The sequence below is a fragment of the Ixodes scapularis genome, unplaced genomic scaffold, assembly GCF_016920785.2.
Source record: "Ixodes scapularis isolate PalLabHiFi unplaced genomic scaffold, ASM1692078v2 PGA_scaffold13__105_contigs__length_92229423, whole genome shotgun sequence".
Lineage (NCBI taxonomy): Eukaryota > Metazoa > Arthropoda > Arachnida > Ixodida > Ixodidae > Ixodes > Ixodes scapularis.
Window position 1 is genome coordinate 60426332 of NW_024609839.1, and position 23516 is coordinate 60449847.

Here is a 23516-nt window from a genome sequence, read left to right on the forward strand (position 1 = left end):
TTGGAGGTCTTCAAACGCGTATTTAACTAAGTTTGCAATCATAACCGGCACTAAATATTTTTATACATCAAATATAAAGATTAAAAAATAATAAAACACCATAAAACTTAAAATCACATTTTTTTGCAAGGTATTGCTGTTTTTCAACCCGCATCCTCCCTTAAAACAAAAAAGAGCAAAAATGTGTACAACAGAATAATGTCATAGTCATAGTTAAGGCTCATTCACACGGCACTGTCTGCTATCCAGAGTTATGTTACTCAACGTGAGTAGGCTTGCATAGAGTAACAACTATGGGTCACCAGGACATCCATGCTTTGTGTGAAGCACTGTAACTCATTCAAGGAGTAGCTTTGCGCATAACACACAAAGCGCAAATGCCGGAGGCCAGGCATTCGAAAGAGACGCCCTGTCGTGCTCGTCCTGTGAGCTGCTGCAGGACGTCGAGGTGAGATGAGAGGATTCCACTCACCCTGATGCGACCGTCTTCGCCGGCTGTTGCGATGGTCAGGTCATCGGGGCTGAACTCTGCGTGGAGCACCCCTAGCTCCGGCGGCCGCATCCGCAGTTTCGCCTGGGACCACGTGTCTGGCATGTTGCTGAGAGGGCAAAGGACGATGGTTTCAGTTAATACCAAGCTCAAGCCTGGCCACAAATTTCACTGATTATGGTGCAGAAAAAAAGAAAAAAAGAAAAGCCTTCCAGAAATTGAAAAGTTTTAAAGTGTGACCCCGGCTTTAAACTCATGTTATGTCACACACAAGTTCTACACCTTCCAATGTGCTTTCCTCGCATGAATGCTTGTGTTAGCAAAATATTGCAGTATTTTGCCTGTGCTATTTCTGTGCACGTGAAAACGTGCAAAAAAAAAATGGGGTAGCTCACCGGTAATATTGCCAGCCCTACTGATTGCATAACAAAAAATCTGCTCACTTTTGAAAAAAAAAAAAAAAAGAAGTGGGCTGCTAAGTGTTGGATTGTACAAATTACACAATAAGCTGCAAGATTGTAAAAATTGTACTGGTGTTCCGAACATTATATGCCCTTATGGTGCCGTATCCGTGCATCTAGTTATAAAGCAAAGTATTTCAAAAGAAGTTTTCGATCCTCTCCCAGACACCCGTATGAAGCAATGACCCCTTCCAAAATTTTGCAGTTTCCAAGGGAAACGAAAACAACCCCCGCCACTAATGAAAATCGATTCGTTTATCAGAAAAAAAATAATTCACATACTAAGAGGATGCAATCTTGTATCATCAATCTGCCCCCGGCCAAACAGCGTCTACGTTCATAACTTCTATGAATGACGCGGGAATAGAGTCAAAAACAGAACAGTCATAAAAAAATGCATATTCAGAAGGAATATTTTCAAGCGCTAAACGTTTTACAATCCAATCGCGTACGCGTTGCCGAAATGCACAAACGTGTGCAGTGCACCTCTTCATGCACAGCACATTAGCGCCCCTCCCCCCCCCCCCTTCTAACAGAAAAAAAAGAAAGAACACACCAATTAAAAGTTGACTGAGAAAGGCACAGTCCTCCCATGGTCAACAGCATATTACGCGAACGCGATGCTGATAAACTTAGGCGCACAACCACCTAGCGCACGACGGACACCCACCCCTCAAACGGCCGCATGTTGTCTGAGGCACAAACGCAGCGCAACCATCCGCCCAGTTCGTGGCCCCCGCCACCGCGAGCTGCAAGCAAGTGACCCCCCCTAGCACAGCCTCAAGAAAAGGCCGAAGACCCACCCTAGCAACCTGTCACCCCAACTTCGGCAGCCACCCCCCTTCCCAGCCTGCACCTCCCCACCATTCCTTCCAGTCGTGCGCATACTGCAGTAACTACAGTCAAGGCGAAACAGATTCGTTCGAGCAAGAAACGGAAAGCCATGTTTTGAATTCCCAGTACAATCAGCATGGACCTTGGAGCAGTTGAGCCGACAGATGCACTGCTGAGTCCCACACAACATTGTATCACGAGCAAACATCACAAAGTCAATCGAACTCATTTCACGAACGTCCCACAGTAATATCACAAGTCATTCGACATCACCTCACAAACTGACTCATTGAGATGAGTCGTTCGGTATCATCTCATGAACTCAAAATCATCTCACGGAGCCATTCGATATCACCTCACAAACTCACACTCATCTCAAAGAGTCATTCAACATCAACTTACAAACTCAAAGACAACTCACAGAGTCATTCAATATCAACTCACAAACTCAAGACTCGCCTCAAGAAGTCATTCGACATCACCTCACAAACTCAAAGTCAGCTCATGGGGTCATTCAATATCATCTCACAAACTCAAAGTCATTTCACCGATTCTCTCAAATTCACTCACAATCAAGAAATGAGTTGGAGTGAGTGCGAGTGAGTGAGTTTTTGAGCGAGTTTGCCGACGTACGCCAGCAGTGCTTAGCGGTACTCCTTTAGAGTCGGTTTGCTGACTGGCCTTGTCTGACGAGAAGCGGGAAACGGGCGCGTGCGCGTTGCGGCAGTGTGCCGAGTACAGCTCCGCTCATCTTCCTTCTTCACGAGAGTGGAAAGGTTGAAAGCTTTTTAATATTGGTTTTAATCGGAAATGCGGCGTCGGTTTGCATGATATTTTGGGTATGACCGTATTTTGACCCCCTACAGCGATTCCAGCCATTTATTTTAATTTCGTTTTCGACCGGAGTTGTCCTTTAAGGGCTAGTTTCCCCAGTATCGTGTCCACGGGCAAACAAATGTCAACACAAAACTCTGGACAGCTTCTGCCATCTATAAGCGACGGCGGCAACCTTTCCAGCCTTTTCACTCTGGTTTTTTACCAGAGTGGAAAAACTGAATTTCTCTAGGCGTCATCCTACAATTCGTCCTCGAGGTCGTCCTAGACGTCGTCCTCGAGGTTGTCCTAGAAAGCAGCCTCGAGGTCGTCTTTAAGGTCGTCCTAGACGTCGTCCCTGAGGTCATCCTAGGCGTCATCCTTGAGGTCGTCCTAGACGTCGTCCTTGAGGTCGTCCTAGACGTCGTCCTTGAGGTCGTCCAAGAAGTCGTCCTAGACGTCGTCCTCTAGGCATCGTCCTAGACGTCGTAAAGATAGCAGCTTTGCTGGTGCTCCATCTTCACGTGAAGACTAAGGGCTCTACATTTTCTATGTGCTCTTCTCACGCGTCTTGACTTCAAGCAGCAAGAAAAAGAGAAAACTACTTGAAACCAACCACAACGAACATGAACGCTGGATCCACAAACACCCGGGAAAAGCTACAACGGCAACGATCCTACCGACCAAGCGAGCTCAGCAGAATATAGTCATAGCAGACACTCCGACCTGCTCCGACGCAGCGCTGCTCAGACGGCCCTTGGCCAAGACCATCAACCCACGACTGGCTGCCTCGCTGAATGGAATATGCCCGCGCGACCCTTGTGAACCCTTTTCGTATTAATAGTTTGATCGCTGAACTCAATTTTAGATTAAGAGATCAATCTCTTCCCCTTTTCATCTCCTTGTTTTTCGAGGCAGCTGTGATGAACGCTGTCGTCGAAAAGGGACTCTTATCAATTCTATCTCTTTGTTTTGTGCGATATAAAGCTCGAATAAACGCCGTATGGATTACCTTCGCAACATGGTATGCACACTTTGTTATCAGTATGCCATTTTTATTCTGACACGACGGTACGTCACTGTTGAGCTATAACAGTTCCTGGAAGCTACGCGATGCCAGTCCAACCTTCCTCTGCCGAGTGTCACGTTAGCATCGAGTTACAATTGTAAAACATCAATCCTCAAGCGCTTACCAAGATGCGGTCCAACAGTGCGAATCCAGCACTTTGATCAAACGGGTCAGCGTCCACTCCAAGTGTGAACAGGCATGTGGCTCTTGCTGACACTCTCATAGTTCAAACATATCTTTTTTAACGTCGGCTCGCTCCTGCATCTCCAAAGCCGCGAAAAATGCTGCCCCAATTTGTTCCTATCTACGACGCTTTACAAACGACTGGCATGGGCCACCTTTAACCAACGATGACAGTTCTTTTGACTTCGTAGAGATTGAGTTCGTAGCAGTCAACGAAGGCGGTCATGCCGGCCTCGGCATTAGGGCGCATTTAAATTGTGTTAGCGTCGACATACCACTGCACGGACATGAACGCCAGACAAGCGGTGGCGGAAAGGCTGCCTGTGTTCATTAAAAATTCACGTGCTCCGAACCGTGCCGAGCTCTCGGATATGTTGTTCGGCTTGCCGAAGGCGCCGTCGCCACAGCGACAGCCCACTCTCGCGGCGATCGGGAGCTTGCGTTACACCGGAAGTTCTAGTTTTTTTGCACAAGAACGTCGCTTTCGTCCTGTCACTTAAGAACGCGTTCGTGAATACCAATTTCTCCTCTTACGATAGTTATTTCGAATTTAGAGATAACAAATATCATGCCAAAAAGAGTAAGGCCTCGGTATTCCAAAAAGGAGTCGAGTTTGGGTCGCTCGAACAAACGCAGGAGCTCCACTTTAAAACAGATTCCACGCTTCAATAAAACCCTACTCACGTCCAGTCGAAGTAGGGCTTGGTGCTGACGCGCCGGCGAGCCAGGGCCCTGGCCTTGGGGTAGATGGTGGACGTGCGCGGCTGGCACAGCGCCAACTGAACCACGTCGGTCGACGGATCTGACAGGATGTGGGTGTTGGGCTGGAGGAAGTGGAGGAGATCCCCGCGCTCCCGGGCGGCCTGGCAAAACAGACATCACGCAATTACCACAACGTAAATCACGAAACTGGCCGAGGCGAATGTTGTCGAGGGTGCATCACAATAAGTGCACACTCGACACCTCTGGAACATGCTCCATGCCTTCCACCATACATGTGCGTGTACAGGTAGCAAGCTTGCGTTAGAGTCGGGAAACCTGAAGGACCTCCCTGTCGTTCTCATGCCGTCTTACTGTACTGCATGCAAGCCCTATAATCTATATGAAATCGGCTACTTTCCACCCTGAACATTCCTAGCAACAGTCGTCTGTACTTTGCAAAACCATGGAGTTTGTTGAACGGGGATTAATTGCGGAAGTTTGCAAGCAGCCACGCTTCAAAAGCTGGTCTGGCCACCGTGGATAGAAGATGGTTCCATGTGGTGCCTCTGGCAACCATGGGCATACGATAGCAAGGCTTGACTACATCAGCCAATCTACACACGCTGGCAGAAAGATGGCGCCCAGGGGTCATACTTGGAAATGTCTATAGCGGAGAAGCCGTCGCTCCTGAACCCGCAGGAACGTTTGTTTACTTGGACGGATATTTTCACAGCAAAAGAGTTTGTTATAAAGGAGCCTGACTGGTTGGTTTTAGACGCATACGCTAGCAAGTGCACCGCATCAACTCAAAATTAAACGCGCCTCTCAAGCAGCCATGTTTTTTTGTTTTTTTCCATATTGTTGTTAAAGCTGAAGCACAGGTACAGAACACTCTTGGTTATTAGAAGTTGACGGGGACAGCCAAAATGCTACAAATAAACCAAACTACACAAAAAAAAACATTTGTGACACACCTTTTTTTTTAATATGAAAGGGCAACAGGCGTGTGCCGAAGGCTGGGCCTCCAAAAGAAACGTCCTACTCTTCTTGTCCTGCCAGTGGCTAAGGTGGAGCGCGACACACGAAGCGACCTACCTCGGATTCCTGGAAGTGCCTCTCGTAGCGCTGGAGGTCGGCGGTGAGATCGCTAGGGCAGTTGCACTTGACCTTCCTCTCGACAAAGTGCAGGTCAAGGAAGATCCGCCGGAACTCCTCCCCCATGTCCGCCTCGTCCAAGTGGTATCCCAGGTACCAGTACAGGTAGCCACGCTCGCAGGGGATCTCGGTGGGATGCCACTTGCGCAGCAGCGCCTCCACGAAGCGGCGGTGGAGATCCTGCGTCAGAAACGACGACAGCTCTCGCTACGCAAAAGCCTGTTCGTTTCCCTCAGAAATGCTTCCCTAGATTCTTAAACACAGGAATCCTGTCTACAATTTGGGTAAAACTATTCCCCATGTTTCTAAATCCAGTTCCTAGTTTTCTCTAGATTCTAGGGCAAACTAACTTTTACTGGAAACGTTGAAACCAAAACGAAGCAGGGGAAAGCAGAAGGCAACCAAAGTTGGTCGTCTGCTGTCGCCACTTTCACCGCTGCCGTCGGCGCGTCAGCAGTCGCACTCCCATTTGTGCCACCAGGATGCAGTCTCTTCATTGACCGTGGTCCATTTCCTTATCCTTGCATACTCGCCAAAATTTCCCACTAATCACAAAAAAAAAAAAAAAACTGACTTTGACATCAAACTTGCTCCACAAACAAGGTCAAAGGTCGAAGGAGGGAGAGAAGCCTACCTTGAGGGAGGGACACTTCTTCCTCAGGAAGGACAGGTAGAGGTCATGGATGCCATAGGTGCGCGACCCCTCCACGGGGTCCTCCTCGACTCGCACCAGACACTGGCTCTGCAGGTGGCACATCACCTCGTCCACTTCTTCCTTGGACATGTTCCAGAGAACCTCGAAGACCTGCGTGCATAAAGGCAGCAATCGCCACAATCCGCAGGGAGACAGTACGGCTGCAGACGGACGTCGAGAACACACCAACGTCCACAACTGTCCTGAACATGTTACTAGGAATAATTTTATTAGAATCACTGACGAGGTGAGAACGACAAGGCCCGCTTCGGACGGGGCAATTTCTCCCAGCAGCTTGACGTCGCAACACCAGCAACACGGGCCGCCTGCGTTCACACGCAGCAACCGAATTGCTACGGTTTGCCACCGTCATTGTTAAACTTTTATTTTCTCACACTATTTAGATGCACAGTTAAGTGCTGTAAACACATTTTTTTCTTCTTTCTATCTTTAGATGGCGCTGAAGATACTAAATCGTATTTCTGAAAAGGTTTATTCCCAAAAACAATCTATTTTAACAGGACCAAGTCTTTAGTTGTCATGATCACTGCCACAGAAGTGTCACACAAAAAAGTTGCGTCCCTGATCGACTGCTGCCACTTTAAACGTCTCAGAGTTGTCCGAGTTGCTCGTCCGTTTCAACCGAACACAATCCGAGAAATTTGTGTCGTGGCGCCAGGATCGCATCAGCAACAACGAATTTGCTGAGGAAGTTGCCCCATCTCAAGCTGGCCTAAGGACAAGCTTCAGCTGTCTCGGCTCAGGCGCAAGCATCCTACTTTCTACGACGCAGTGGTGTCTCGTGCATTTCAAACATGAGAGCGCAGTCAATGTGCGGCGGAAGGTACCGGGCGCATGCTAAGAGCTAAGGGGGACACGCCCCGCTGTTCTCACTCCATCAAAGACCAGAAAATTAAGAGCTGGCCCTAAAAAAACGTTCTGCATTAAAACATCCACGACTGCTACTGACGACGTTCCAACCAAACTGTAGGTAGGTCCCTAAATCGACAGACGTACCACACTAGGAATGTCGACATCGTCCATGAACAGAGCGAAGTCCCGAAAATAGCCCTCTGTGTCGCCGTCCAGGTTTCTGAGAATGAGGTCCAGGGTGTCGTGCATGTCGCTTCCGGAGCTCCGCCGTCTCCGCGTGTTCTGGAGGGCCCTCTCGACGTACGGCTTCCAGAACTCTGGGCGCTTGAAGTTCGGCTTCAGGACGGCCGCAATGCTGGACATCAGCAGGGGCAGGCCTGTTGGGAAGCGATGCAGCACACAAGGTCAGCCACGATTGTCGCAGTACTGATGCCATTTATTGGGTAGCCGTGGAACACGTGCAGTTTTTGTATTTTTTTTTTTTGCGCATCATACATTTCTTTTTTTTTTTGCTCAAAAGTTTTTGAGTGTTCTAAACAACAATTTCTCATAGATACTGTGGTCAAACCAGATTACAATGAACTCGGGCACAGGAATTTAAAACCTACATCGAACACGGGAAAATGTTTTCTCGGTATGCGTGCAAAACATGTCTCGCATGACAAAGTACACAACGGATATGTCGAATTCCCTGTGCCTATGACCGCCAGCAAACACGCGAGCCCCGGCACTTCCGGCGTATGGCTTCCCTGCAATTCAGAAGGAGGTTCCTCCTTGCCCGGTACGAAGCCTCCACTTAGTTACGCTTAGCAGCAGTGCCGTAGCGCCTCGTCGGGTTTCAGATTTCGTAACAACCGCCAGTGCTTTTCGGCCAATCAACTCTGTTGTTAACGGTGGTTTTGGAACAGACAGAATTGGGGCGAGCAAGCAGTCAACGCATTGCAAGCCAAGCCTCCGCGTCGTAAACTTCGCTTCCCTATGCCTCCTGCAACTTTCCATTTCATTCTGCAATCTGGTGAGGTGAGGTTCATGGTTCAAGATGACGACGAAGCAGCGGAACGCACTTCGGCTCTCGGAGAGAGTGGACATCATTACAGGATAACACGCCAAAACACTGACAAAAAAAAAGAAATGTCTAGACAGGACGCGGCATAATTTCCACGGAATGGTTTATTTAGGAAAATGTATAGATGCCACATTTTTTGGACTATAAGTTGCACCCTTGTATAAGTCGCACTTCTGTACATTGAGCGGTTTTTGCAGAGAAGTTGGTGTATAAGTCGCAGAATTTACATATACTAAGTATATGTAAATTACATATATTAAGCATATGTAAATCATTGCGTGAATTATGCTTCGCATATTTCATGCAATGATCTTTTTTTTTTACGCACTTCAGTATTGTGAAATTGGAGCTTCACACAATCGGCTAGTCCGCACATACTGTTTGACGCACAAAAAACTTTGACGTTTCAACTCACGAGAAATGCCCATAGCATGGCATTGTCTCGCAGGGGCAATGGAGTGTTTCGCAGTGAAAGGACAAAAAAGGTGCAAAATGGGAACGTAGTAGACTTTATCCAAGTGTACACTTTATTCAAGTGTACACGTCCCGAGAGAACAAAAGTTTTATGTGCCAGAAACTCGTGAACCAAGCTTTAGACCACTAGGCTTAGCCTAGGACTCAGGGGTTCTCAAAGTGGATTCCGCGGAACACAGGGGTTCTGCGAGCTGGTTTATGGGTTCCGCGAACACCCAAATTGCGCCTCCCACTCCACCCCACACACGCTGTGGGCTGCGCAGCAGGGCCCTGCAAAGCGCCTTCATCTCGCTTTGTACTGACATTGCAGTTGATATGGTGGGGATATATGAGAAGCAACACAAGCAAATTGCCTGCGATTGTACTTATGTCGCTTCTTGTCAGCAAATATGGAGAGGGGATTCCACAGCAATTTTTTAGGCTTCCTGGGGTTCTGTGGGACCAAAAAGATTGAGAACCCTTGGCCTAGGCCAAGCCATGGAGACGACGCGAGTATCAACACACAGACAGATAAAGAAATTTTGACAGACCTCTTTCGGGATTGCTGAAAGATCAGCTAGCCGCAATCCTTCCTATTACATGTAGCACCACGATTGGAGCATGGCAGAAAAAAACTGCTCATCAAACGCTAAGAAAGACACGAGAAAATGTCCTGCAATGCGTGTATACCAGCCCAGTTACGTTTCGGTGTTACTGGACTGCAGAAAAAGAGCATGGAACCATGGCTCAATCAGGCAATGCCGATCACATGCTTCACTGCCTTGCCTAAACACACTGAGCCACTTTGGGCACACTGTCAAATTTTTTGCTTTCTGAACCGGTTATGAAGAGCGTAGATGAGTGCGGCGATAGCAGTGCCTTCTGGAAGGGACAACACCACCTATGACTGCATAGTTACGGTGCTCTACGAAAGGTGGCGCGTGAAAAATAAAAGGCAGCGTCGCACCGCAAATTTTTTTTGGAAAAAAAAGTGCATATAAGTTGCACTGTTGTATAACCCGCACCAAGAAAAATGTAAAAAAAAAAACGTGACTTATGCACCAAAAATACAGTAAAAATAAAAACCAACACTGTAAGATAAAATCTAAACACACCCCCTAGGAAACCAGAATCATTTGTTCCCCATGTACTAGTGAAATTCTTTGTCGGACAATAACATTCGCCATGTCGAACGTGGTGAAAAAAAAAAATGATGTTGCCGCTGCCTTCAACGTATCTAGGAGTATGTTAAGCACCTGCTGCATATAACAGACGAAGTGTAAAAATTTGTTATAAGCGGGTTTCGCTATAACAAATTATTGGGTATATCGAACGAAACCGGGCATTTTACACTCTTGGGTGGTGCCAGCCGGACACTAATTAAACACAGAAATATGCAACCGCTGTACTATCGACAATACTGAAGCCTTCTTCCTTCACTACTATCAGTATTTACAACCTGGATTGAACCCCTCCTTTTCCTTATTTACAAACTGGATTAAAGCCTTCTTCCTCTACTTCTATACCCATTTACAAACGCAAAGCTGCTTCATGTCCTTCAGGACTTCCGCAGAAGGTTTTTATCCCTTGTGCAGCGCCAGGGAAGAGGCAGTGACACATTCATCTTTTTTATTGATGGCCAATGCCTCGAGGATTTCACGCGCAAGTTTCTCTCTGTTTTTACCCAGAACCTTGATGTTTTTCAAACTTGCAGTGCACCAGAATCATTTTATACAGCTCGTTATAAACAGGTTTGACTGTACATACTCTTGACCTCGCAAATACCGCAAAACCTTTGCTCCAGTGAAACGCAGTTCGGTCACCTCACAGAAGGCACCAGCATGCCGGTTTGTTCTCTTGTCACAAGAGATCACAACAACTCGGTCGTAAGCAAACGTAAAGGCCCGTTCACACACCAGCGAATCGAGGGAAAGTTGATTTTAAAGAGAATGGTGCAAGGGCCTACGTCTAGGGAAAACTAGACACTGGAGTCCTAATCTTTCCCTGGAATTTAGGGAGATTTTCGTGTTGCAGGCGCCTGGGGGTTTTCAGGCACGCAGGCAACTCACCGCGGTGGATGTTGTGTATGTCGTCCACTTGGTGGGGCAGCTCTTGCTCCGAGACGCCAAAGACCTCCGCAAAGAGCCTCCTCGTCTCCGGGAGGGTGAGACCCTCCACAACCTCCACCAGCGTGCGTTCCACCTTGAGTTGGTCCACCACCGAGATGTCCTTGGTGGTGACTAGGAGTGGGCACCCCACCGTGAACGCGTCCACAACGCGACGGGACCACACGTCATCCAAGACCAGTAGTGCCTGCGGCGGAGGAAACAAACGACTCTCTGCATCCCTCGCCGCTCCGTGGCAGTGCGACGCCCAAAAGGAGCCTCCGAATGAACTGCTTGCATAGTCTTTGTTTTGTCCCCTCGTTTACCTGGCCGTTGATGTCACAACTGTTGCGGATCATTGAAATCTCGCGTTGACAGAAGCTCTTGCGGTCAAGGGTTGGGATGCTGCAACGACAGTGATGCCAGCATCCGCTCGTCTTTTTCGCCAGCACTTCCACAGCCAACTGCTACAATTTTGTACAATCCAGATCACAGTGCCGCAAGACTGCCTACTGGCTAGAAGCTCCCCTTTTCACCTAATCCTTCTCTTTCGAGCAGCGTGTCTCCACCACGCTCTGCACCACTGGTTGGAGGGCAGACGCACCCCGAGAATCAGATCCAAGCCAACACCACCGAGACGACAAGGACAAATGTTTTTATGTCACCTAACAGAAGCAATCGTGGGGTGCAGACTGGACACAAGTGATGTGTTAGTTGGAACTTGCGTCCAATCAGTGAGGGCTTAAGTATGAGCCAGACGCCGATGCACCACCGTAGTAATCTGAAGCATCTCCCCAGAAAAAGAAAAGGATGTGAACTATGTCATTGGCAGTCATTTGCCTTCGTCATTGATTGAGTTGGACGTCCCTTTACTCCGTCCTGAGCATGCAGCCGATCCCTTTGGACCCGTTTCGGTTTCCCCGTCTTTGCTGCAGGCTCATACTTGGACTGCCACCGTAAACACCACTGAGCTTCGCAGCACTGGAGCGCGTTCACCGAGATTACAACATTCACTCATGCCCAATCTGCTTTGGCAGGCGACATAGAAAATCCTGGCACTATGGCTATTCCACCCACTTTGTTCTTGAGCGCCCAGCGCTGGAGTCTGCTCTTGGCCAGGTCCACCGACTGGGCGTCGTTGTGGCAACCGAGCTTGATCCGATCCAGCTGGAGGTGCATCTTGAGAAGCACGTCATTGGGCTCCCTCAGGTTCCCAATGCCAAGCCAGTAGACTCCATCAGGAAAGCACTCGCGGAGCAGGGACGGGTCGCGAAGCGCCTCCGCCGCCAGGACGGACTTGCCGCAGCCCACCATGCCGTGGAGGACCACTGCGATGGGACGGTCCCGCTCGTTCCGGGACGCCTTCCTCAGGGCGTCTCGGATGACCGTGACCAGGTCCGGGCGACAGACCATGTGCATGGGCTTGTACGGGACGCCTCCGTTCTGCAGGACCTGCCATCCGACAAAACGTGAGACTGAAGGCAGGGCCACACATTTGCCTTTGACAGCGACCCAGTGCACCATGACCTCTTGTACCGACTTAACACGCTGGCACCCTCTATCAGTAGCCTTGGAACATTTCCGACCCCGCGTAAATGTTTTTATAGCTTTCTAAGCATCACTCGTTTCCTGCAGGCAAGAAATAATTCTAACAATGTTACGAGAGACTGTTTCTCATAAATATCGAGCAGATTTAATCTCCAAATACTGCGAAAAACCTTGAGTTTAGTTATTCGCAACTCCAACTAACTATAGGTGGCGCCACTCGTTTTCCAAAATTGTGGGTATAGTGAGGGTTGGAGATGCGTGCCGCTGCTGAGCCTGTTTGCTTTGCTGGCTTCACTGGGCGACACAAATTATTTCTGGTAATACGAGGAAGCTAGAGTGTTACGAGTGCAGGTCACCTCTTTATCCTAAAAACAAAAACGGTGTTTAGCATAATATTTACTCCAGGAAGCACGTTTTAATTCTGGAGCGAAACCGAAACTAACCTCTATTTTGGATTTAATTTCTCTATAAAGGTCTTAATTTTTAATCCTTTCATAAGTCAAGATATGTCTCACATCGTAATTATTTAGTTGTTTGCGGAAACTTTATTTTGTGACATAACAGGCACTTCAAAAGATTTTGTGAGATTTCAATGTCCTTTTAAAGACAGGGTCTTTCGTACACCTTAGAGGTAACATAGAATATTGTAGTTGTTGAAAAAATCAGTGCTGATATTTATGCATTCTTGCTGCCTTTTCTCGCTCAAATAATTGTCATGTGAAATAATGAACTGTAGGCCTTTTAATGGGTTTCGGGTATTTAGTTAATTAACTGCGTTAACATTGTTCCCAGCACAAGAATAAAAGAATAAGTCCAATTTTCACAATATGCCCACAAAACGTATAAATTAATAAACGCTGGTCTCATTACAAGAACCCTAAAACAGAATCCGAGTCAGACAGCTGAAGTGTGTGTGTGTTCTTTATAGCAGTGCATGATGCATAGGACTTTATATTACATCCAGTGTTTGACTGTTTGTCTATCTTGATAACGATGTCAGAGTTTTTCATATGCTAAAAAGAAAAACAAAAAATTATACCTTTCAGCAAAGACTACTATGGTTAAACAGCATATTTTTGTGATTGTGGTGTTAATTAGGGGAAGACATTGCTGTGATTTGTATTAATAATAATAATATCAAAATTCAGATATTTTAATACGCAATTTTTCAAGCTCTAATATAATTTGTTGCTCATGATCTAATTTCTAACATGCGAACAAGTATGACAACCAAAAGTGTGCTAATTATCATCACTGGTGCCAATTGCAGTATTTTTTAATTGCCAAGTTATAAAATAAAAATAGTCTAAAATCAATCAAGACATTCTCGCGACTTTTGACGATCGGCAAGAGTTACAAAGTCACCGTCAAAATCCTTCCAGACCAAATGCCCCAAAATAATAAAAAAACAGTTTTTTGTAATTAATAATTTTTTATAACATCTAGTTACTTTCATTTTTATGTGCCGTCATTTTGCCAATCTCAGCCTTTCCAGTTCGAAAGAACGCCTACCTGCTTGCACGTCTGCTCGCTGCAGCAGGTTGCATTAGCGCTGGAAGCCAGTGAAACAGTTGCGAGTTTTAGTATTGCGTGTACGAGCGAACGCAAGCGCTGTGTGTTCGCATTAGAACATGCGCGAAGCCCGAAATCGCGGCCTTCGATTGGCGCATGGCAATGAGACGCACGCACAACGTGGGGCAGCAACTCTAATGCAAACGCACAGCGCTTTCGTTTGCTTCTATACGCAATACTAGAACTCTCTAGTAGGCTACAATTCCATACCGGCTGCAGCATTACGTTGGGACAGTGAAGTATGTTGTTTGCATTCAGAAATGACATTTCACGAGCCACAGTCGCACACAGTTTTGTCGTGCCTGCTGAGCAGAAGAATTGGGGGACCCTCACTACAGCGCTTCCCGTTTCCGCCACGGGAGGGCGAGCTACGAGCTGGAGACGCGAATAGGCAGATTGGAACCGTCCCAGGGCTGCCTGATAGATTGTGACGGTGTGTCAAGCAGTTACCAGAGATCACAACACACTCGGTCGCAATGAAATGCAAATGTATGAACTCGTCAGGAGAAACCCAGGTCTGATACGTTTTTCTGTAATTTCGGGAATAATTTATGTTAAATTTTCACATTTACCAAAAATTATTTTGCTAAGCACAAACAAAAGCTTAATTTGTCCCATCTACAGCATGTGAACTACCGCTTTAGAGGCACTTTAGACGGCCCGCAAAAAACGGTTTCTCAACAAACCACTCTGTAATTTGCTACAAAGGTGCAAGAAGGTGGTGGAAGTTTACAGTGAAAAAAATCAAGGAATGAGCTTGCCTTGTTAAAAAAAAGAAATAAAAAAAAAATAAAAAACTTGTCCAGGGCAGTCTCTGCTGCTACTTCGCAGACGATGCATGCGCAGAGAGAAGTGTTGCTAACGGATGGCGTATGCTGCGTGGAGGGAGAACGGGCCGATTCGGGTTCTTTTGCAAGGTTGTTTGCTACCAAACCGAATCAGCCGGTGCTCCCTTGACTTGGCGTATGCCATCTGCCAGCAGCACTTGTCTCTGTCTGTGCATTTATTTATTTATTTATTTATTTATTTATGCATATAGCTACATTGCCCAGGGGACATTATTGCAGGGGGGTTACAACATCACAAGAAAAACAGGAAATGCAATACACGCTTAGAATAGTAACACCAAAATCAGAAGACACTTAAAACAAGCCTCATGTAAAGCCAAGAAAAACTGTCTGCGAAGTGGAGGTGTGAACTGCCAAAGACAGGTTTCTTTATTTTTTTTTCTTTTGTAAGAGGGTAAGTTCATTCCTTGATTTTTTTGCACTGTAAACTTGCGCAACCTGCTTGCACCTCTGTAGTAAATTGCAGCGTGAGACGTTTAAAAACCGATTTTTGCGGGCCGTCTGAACTGCCTTGGAGATGTTAGTTTATATGCTGTGTTTAAGTTTTCAAGAAAACCTCACCTGTATCTCAAATGTTTCTGCCCAACTTTCTTACTATACCTCACACAGAACAAATTGTGAGCGGCAGCAGAGGCTTTATTCGACGTTTCTAGCAGAGCCTGGTCTTTTTCAAGTCCCCCTTAGAAAATATGGTACCAAGCATGTTAGCATGTTCTGCAAACAGTAGCAAGCGCAACAGAGCCATTGTTATAATTTTCGCATCATTTTAAAAAAAGTCATTGTAAGTTGAAAATTTTTTTTGCCGATAATTAGAAATGAGTCATTAAAGTCTTTGCCAACTTAAAAATATTATAGTTAACATTTTCGAGGAACAGCAGTCTAGTTGAACTATCTGATTCATAAGGTGTTAAACCCTGAAAAAAGTATTCAGGTCCAACTTCTAGATCCAAAAATACCATGAGCAAAACTTTGTGTTGTGAGGAAAAAATGAATTCTGAAAATATAGATGGCGGTAGCTGTCTGGAGTTTTGTGTCAACATTTCTTTGCGGGGGACACGATCCTCGGGGAACTAGCCCTTAACAGCTCCGCTGTAAAAATGTGGGAGCTTGGGAACCCCTGTGTTCCAAGGAACTCAGTCTGAGAGCCCATTATCTGTGATATATTCATAATTACAGATTTCCCCAAGTTTCTAGTGAGAACAAAGTGTTAGTTTCACAAACAAACTCGACTGCCACCATCCACCCAAGAAGGTGGCCGCACGTTAATCTACCTCCTAGATAACTGCACAATTAGATTTCCCCTAGTTCCTATTGCAAACAAAGTGTTAGTTCCATGAACCAACCCAACTGCCACCACCCACCCAGGAAGGTGGCAACGTGCTAAACAACCTCCCAGAAAACCGCAAAATTACAGATTTCCTCGAGTTTGTACTGTGAACAGGGTGTCAGTTTCATGGAAAAACTCGGCTGCCACCGCCCACACCAAAAGGTGGCTACATGCTAAACTACCTTATTGATAACTGCATAATTATGTTCCCCGAATTTCTGCTGTGAACAAGATGTTAGTTTCACGAACAAACTCGAATGCCATCATCCAGCCACGAAGGTGGCCACGTGTTAAACTACCTCCTAGATAACTGCATAATTACAGATTTCCCCTAGTTTCTACTCTGAACGAAGTGACAGTTTCAAGAGCGAACCCGACTATCACCATAACAAGGCTGCAGCGTCGGATTTTCTTTATCACCTAGTGAAGGCCAACATGAATTGTAGATTGGACATGAGTTCTATGCCAGCATTTAGGCAAGGCTCGCAATCAATCGGCGAGAACGCAAGTCCCCGCCGAACGCCGAAAAAAGTTTTTGCTCATACACACCTGGTGCGCAACTGCACCTGGTGCAAAAGTCCGGATGTAAGATTTTTCATGCAAGGCAAAACTCGACAAATGCCCGCTTCATTAACTCACAAAGAAGCTTTTATCGTCCATAAATCGCGCATATATAAAGGTTTGGTTTTCTATATTGTTTATTAAGACGAGACGTGATGAATGTCGCAAAGGGCAGGGTATGTCAAGAGTGATTTGTGTATGATACAAGCTTCTTTGTAAAGTAAATTAAGCAGGCATTTGTCAAAGTTTGTAGTATAGAAGTTTTACGTGCAGACTTGACACCGGGTGCGGACTACGCACTGGGTGCCGACTATGGTTCGGGAAATAACAGAATTCAAACGTGCCCCGGGTTTTGGTTTCGTACCCGATTCCAATGCGTAGGCTATGTTCAGGTGTAGACGTTTGCATGTAGCCACGTTTAAAAAGCTAACCTGGCCATTGTGGATAGAAACTGCTTTGTTGGGGACCTAGTCCGGCAACCATGGGCAAACCTTAGCAAGGCTCGACCATCGCACGATCTACACACACAAGCAGCAAGATGGCAGCGCCCAGAAGCTGTACTTGCAGGCGTCTACAGTTCTCTCAAAAAAGGGTGCTCGACAGAACCTCGCAAGTACGGTCATTTCGACCTCACTCACGTTGCGAGTGTAGACGTATTCTTCCCGAATGCCCTCCCTGGCTCTCCGCAGCCTGGTGGCGAGCCATGGGTACTTGTTGTCTTCGTCCAGGGTTTCAACAAACACCTGGTAGCCACGCTCGCCCTTCAGGCACAGGATGTCCAGCAGTCGCCTCGACTGATTCTCAACAGAACCCTGCAAAAAGTTTTTAAAAAAGGGGAAGAGGAATACTGTTATTCAGATTGGCAACAAATACCACATCCCCCTTCCTGATTTTAGAAAGCTTCCCGATCCCACAACCTTGCCTCGTCATAATTCGTAACGTCTTAAGGGGGAGGCGTCCCTTTTGATTGTCCGACGTACCTGTCCCAAAATGTCTTTCACCTCTGCCGTCGTCAGGACGCGATGCTTTTCGAGGTCGGACACGACAAACTTCGGTTCCAGGTCCTCGACAATGTCCGTTCCAAGTTGCTTGAGGCAGACAGACTCTGCCGTGTCCTGGGGCATGTTTTGACTAGAGAGCAGCGTGAGCAGCTCTATGTCTGTTCAGATGAAAAGACAAAAGACAAAAAAAGAAAGAAACCCGGGAGTCAATAATCGACCAATCCTGTCTTATTTTTCCGAGGCGAAAAGGAACTCTCCATGGGAGGTCCAGAGAACAAACGGTGACCTTTATTTCTTTAATTTGTGATCTACTCTACCTCTATCTTTTTTCCTTTTTATATGTTTGTGTACACTATGCCATCTTAATCTTTTTTTTTTTTTCAGTTTTCTTTTGCAGCAGCATAGCAAGCCACACTTGCGACTGCTTAGAGCTGAGCGAGCGCCTTAAAACCTCTTGAGATCTCTTGTGACGCTTAACATTTCCGCATATATTTTTTTTTTTTTTTGCACATTCTTCTTTCTTTTTTTTTGCTCGAAAAACATTTGACAATATTTTAAACAACCATTTATCATAGACAGGGCGACTTGACATCCCGTTTTGGCCGAGACAGTCCCGTTTCAGAGGTGCACTTCTGACATCCCGTCGAATACAGAATACATAATACATTCTATTAAACACAGCATAAAATTGTTGCCTTCCAAAGAGTAAATTTAGAGCTCTTTCCACGGTTTCGTCTGTCAATGCGTTCTGCTCGCACAGACGCTTGTTCAAGACACTTTTCCACCTTACTATATTGGCACGCTTTAGTTTTGTTTGAAAAAGAAATGTGCTGGTGTAGTCAACTAAACAAGGAACTTCAAAAAATGTGCACTTCCTACACTGAACTGAATAGTAGTAGCGTATTATTATTATTTTTTTTTTTCGGTCCCTTTCCCTGTTTTTCCCCCCCCTTCCCCTCCCCGATGTCCCGTTTTCTACGCTGTAGATTATGGTCCCCCTACTCATGATGGTATGCACATTCGATAGGGTGACCAGACGTCCGTTTCCGCCAGGACAGTCCCGTTTTTGAGGTCCGCTTCTGCCGTCCCGTCTCTTTGTTCCAATAAAGAATCGTGTCCCGTTTTCGCAGGAGTGCATAATTTCAAAATTGCCACCAAGCGAGTTGAAGCAAATTGAAACTATGCCTACTCGTTACAAGTATATATCACAAAAATAACCCTAGATAATTTAAAATATTTATTCAGAGAGTAAAATTTAGAGCAATATGGTAACGTTTTGAAATAAGAGCAGTCATTTCGTTAAAGTTTTTCTCGCAATCTCAATCTTTAATATGTGTCCTCCCCCCTCTCAGCCCCTCCCCTCCCCTCCCCTTCCCCGCTGGGATGTCCCGTTTTCTACCTTGAGGAATATGGTCACCCTAGCATTCGATCATGCAAATACTGCGAAAGCTTTGCTCTAGGGAAATGCAGTTCCAGGCTCGCCTCATAGATGGCGCCAGAGCGTGCATTTGTTGTAAGAGATCACAAGAACGCGGCCGTATGCAAACACAAGTGTGTGAATGGGCGATCCGATAAAGCCAATCAAGCAGCGCCAAAGGTGCAATTTCGGAAAGGGGGGGGGGGGGGGTTTAAGCCTTGAAATTACACCCCTGCCAATGCCACTGGCTGTCACGAACTAAACCAATCGCGCATAGAAAAAAGTGCAGGACCATGGGGCATTCACTGCACGCGATCGGTGTAACGGGGGGTTAGCAAACTAGCAAATGCACCGAGAAGTTGAGCGTGCGACGATGCACCTGGCACTTTTCGATCGGCTCCGTCGGGTCGTAGCGCTGGGTGCCGTAGGACCCAGAGCGAAAGGCAGCAGAACCAAAGGACGCCGTTCCAAGAACGTCAAAGAGTCCATCGTTTTAAACAGCAGCAGCTTACCCTTCTTTCCATTAATGAGAAATGCTGCATGATTGTTGGGAACTAACTCTTCCATTAATAGTTTCCACAGAAATATTGATCCGTGACACCCCGCTACAGGAGGACAGCAGTAGGGAAGTTTTCGTTTGCAAAAGAGCCTAGATCGACGTGCAATCTTTTCAAAGAAGTAACCGGGAGCCCATCCGATCGTTACGTGAAGAAGACGCTGCATCGCGTCTTCACAAAAACCATAATCTAGCTCACTAGCCACTCGTGGTGCTGTGAAAGCCACGGACAGGAGAGAGGAATGCCGCTTTTGTACGAATTGTGAGTGACGGGCTAATCTTTTGGGGGAGAACAGTGACATCTGGGACGGGCAAAAGAGGGTCCGGGGAAGAGGGGATGGCCTCCTTCCCCTCCTCTCCGACTGCTAGCGTGACACTCTCACTGCAGTGTCACTGGTAACGCTCCGCGCAGCTTGTGAGATAGAGTGTGGTTTTCAGCTGTGGTCTGGAAAGTAGGCCATGCCAAGCATGTAACAGTGACACATAAGGAGTAACAAGGCTATCTTTATTCAAGGAGTAAACAAAAGCGTCATTTATCTGCTCTTATCTGCCCATGTCAGCTGACATCTGCTACCAAAAAACAAAAAACAAGGCAGAAATGTCTAGCCAATGTGCTATGAAAGGGCAACTGTCACACAAGATTCCTTACACAACTTGCATTCTTTTCCTGCGTTACTCTCCAATTTGTAGTATAGCAGGTCTTTTGGTTTCTGCCCCAAGAAAATTGCAGAAAGTGGAAAACAAAAGGAAACTGTGCACAAAACACTGATCTCTAACCGAAAGTTGCACAGGCACAGAACTGGCATTTCAATTCATCCCAGTGGTGCACCAGTCTGGCCCTAGTTCCGCAAAAGCTTGCATCGGCTCTGAACTTCAGTTCAGAGTTTGTGCAGTAGCACACAGCGTAAGCAGACAAGACTCATTTGTTTTCGCTGCGACTGCACTCAAACTATGTCATCCTTGCACAAATTTCGCAGTCCTCCGAAATCGTACTGAACTTTCTGGCCAAATCGAAGACTTATTACCTTCTATTGGGCTGTTAGATGCAAGCATTTATATACAAAAAGAAGCATAAATATAAATAAAATTACTCAATCAATAATCAAAAATCAGTAAGTGCAACTGTTCAGATATGGAACCGCAACCCTCCCATTCAAAGGTCAGTGTCCGGATCTATGTTTTCAACAAGAAAAAAGTTTTGACCCGTCATTCAAAAAAATTAAGGGTTATGCCTAACGCAGTCAACTAATGGGCTTCCCAGGCCTAACTAGGCCTAACTAAACCTAACCACATAATAAAAAAAAAAAAAATCAAACTAGTCAGTTAGTGGTTAAAGTCTCGCAAACACGGGAACACAATACCAGCAAGATTTCGAGCGGCAGCCTATCAAGTTGGGTTAGACTTGCAAGATGGAAAATAACAATATATCGTTAAAACAATTAATGATCCCAAATCAAATAACAGCAACACTCACTAAAAAAAAAAAAAAAAAAAAAAAAAGAAAACAGCAGTTTTTTTTGTTTTTGTTTTTTTCCAAAGAATTAGGTCAGGTAGCACGCATTTCAAAGGTATGAGTCATTAGGACAAATAAAGCGAGTTTCAAAATAACACCATCGGGAGCTGATACGAGCCCCCGCAAACAAAACAAGAAAAAGTAAGTTTTGAGATTCGAAGCCATGTGCAAACCAACGTATTTCATCTAATCCGTTGTAACATGCAATTCAGGGTCGCCACAAGTCAAAAGAAGCTCATCGACCGCTCACTAGATGTGCTGTGCTATTGAGTTACATGATCACGGTGGAGCATCACAGCAAATTACACGGTGACCACCAAGTTATGCCAATTGATACATGCATTTCAACTAGTGATGGGACGAATCTTTATCCGAATCGAGATTCGGAGCCGAATCTGCAGATTCGGAAAGATTCGGAAGAGTAGCCGAATCTCAAGCGATTCGGAAAAGTTCGGAAAGATTCGGAGCGTTGCCATGGTTGCCAAATCACGTTGATGTGTGTTTCAACTTTTTGTGATATTAAATTCACTAAATTCTACAAAGTACACGAAAGATTATTGTGATATAATACCGCAGTAATAAATAAAATGTTCCACTTTGTTTATATTATTTTGTATGTTTATCGAGAACGGTAGCCAGACATCGCGGGAAAGTTGGTTTCGGTTCTGGATTACGACCCAAATAGGCATGCTTGATGCACGCACGAGGAAATACAAGCGCATGTTTTCATCGCCGCAAGAGACCGATGCAGTAAGTGCTGTTCGGTGGAGACACATTTCGTGCCGATAATTACTGTCAGTGTGGCACACACCACACAAGTAAGTATGTTCGATTCGATTATCTCCAACGATCGAGTATCCACTGAGGTATTGCTATCGGAACACGGGAAACAATCTGAAACTTCGTTAATGCATGCTATCCGATTTAGTTAGTGTCTGTTTCCGAACAATGAAGTTGCGTTGGACACACCCATATTGTGTTTCTTTTTCATCAAATAAAGTTCACGTATACAAAACTTGCTGCCGAGAATGAAGAAACGACAGTGCGACGTTTTTCTTTGCCACCGGTATCTCGCTCTCGCGCCTTACAGGTACAGACATACGCAGCTCTAGAGAAGGAGACGAATCATTTCCTTCGCTGAATATATATTTATTTTTCGTTGCGCCACATTACGTATAATACACAGCGTTTCGCTACATTTTACCGATAACCGCGAAACCGCACAGAAAACGAGACCGTGCATTGGTTAGGCCTACGACAACCACACCGATCAGCTCAGCTGGACCTGGGCGCGTGCCAGGGTCTAGATTGACAGTACAGTACATACCATACGTTGAAATAAACAAGACGAAATCTGGTTATATGCAGTAACAGTAGCTAGAAAAGCACAACTGACCGCATTCGCGAGGTTTACGACAAGGTTCATGCTGCCGCCCGCAACCAGCGACGATTCGGACGAATCTCCGAATCTGCCGAATATTCGTCGCATGAAGTTCGGAAATTTCCGAATCTGTCCGAATCCGAATCTCGGGTGATTCGTCCCATCACTAATTTCAACGATCAGACGAACTAGTGAACACAGGTAATAACAATAACACTTACCGATTGTCATAGATGATGTATCGATGTGATCTCGATTAAGTACTCTAACAACGCTAATCCCATCACAAAGGATTACATCATCGATCGCGGTGAACTTGACACAGCGGCACACATGTTAAAACAAGACCAACACCTTCTCACGATGGGAAAAAAATGTCATTGGACAGCTTGGACCGAGATTCTTGCGCGGAGTTGCGCGAGCAAGGCAACAGGTGCCGCTAGGTGACATTTGACCCAGAAAAAGCGATACGGAAAACAGAAAAAGCGATACGGAAAAGGTGCAAGCGTAACCAGAGTCCCGCAATACTGGTAAAACCGTAGGCAGAGATTCTGGCTATAGTGATACTAACCTGATAGTGCGAAAAGTGGTGTAAACAAGCGTCGATGGGCTTTCAAATTTAGCGTAAAAAGTGCGCCAAATTTGAATCTTTGGGGAAACTATAAAAATCCTTCCCAGCGGCCTTGCACTGCTTGCACCTTGATACACCGCACGAGTTATCACAACGCGTCAGAGTGAAGAAATGGGCTGAATTAATTTTTAGTTCAAAAGGGATGTCTTCCGTTCACGTAAAATTAGAGAAATAGACTACTCTATGTGCATTTTTCATGATCCTGCAGTGCACGTTTCTGAAACGTTTGTGCTCAAAAGGATGTTCATTGTTTTTGTTTCAAC

At 45.9% G+C, this 23516-nt stretch overlaps 1 protein-coding gene across 2 annotated transcripts in view; it reads right to left on the minus strand.

The window, feature by feature from the left end:
* Nucleotides 1–23053, minus strand: part of LOC115323057 (apoptotic protease-activating factor 1) — a 52954-nt gene extending 29901 nt beyond the window's left edge. Inside the window, exons 1-10 of one of the 2 annotated variants that reach the window (XM_029983441.3) lie at nt 22844–23053; nt 17735–17913; nt 17393–17566; nt 11976–12350; nt 10863–11106; nt 7419–7651; nt 6342–6512; nt 5648–5887; nt 4535–4713; nt 473–599 (exon numbers count right to left, since the gene is read on the minus strand). In XM_029983441.3, the coding sequence (XP_029839301.2) occupies nt 473–599; nt 4535–4713; nt 5648–5887; nt 6342–6512; nt 7419–7651; nt 10863–11106; nt 11976–12350; nt 17393–17566; nt 17735–17913; nt 22844–22853 (1932 nt within the window). In that variant the 5' untranslated portion in view covers nt 22854–23053. Of the gene's footprint in view, nt 1–472; nt 600–4534; nt 4714–5647; nt 5888–6341; nt 6513–7418; nt 7652–10862; nt 11107–11224; nt 11259–11975; nt 12351–17392; nt 17567–17734; nt 17914–22843 lie in introns of those variants that run through there. The other variant, XM_029983442.3, reaches the window with a different exon arrangement.
* Nucleotides 23054–23516: the final 463 nt, after the last annotated feature.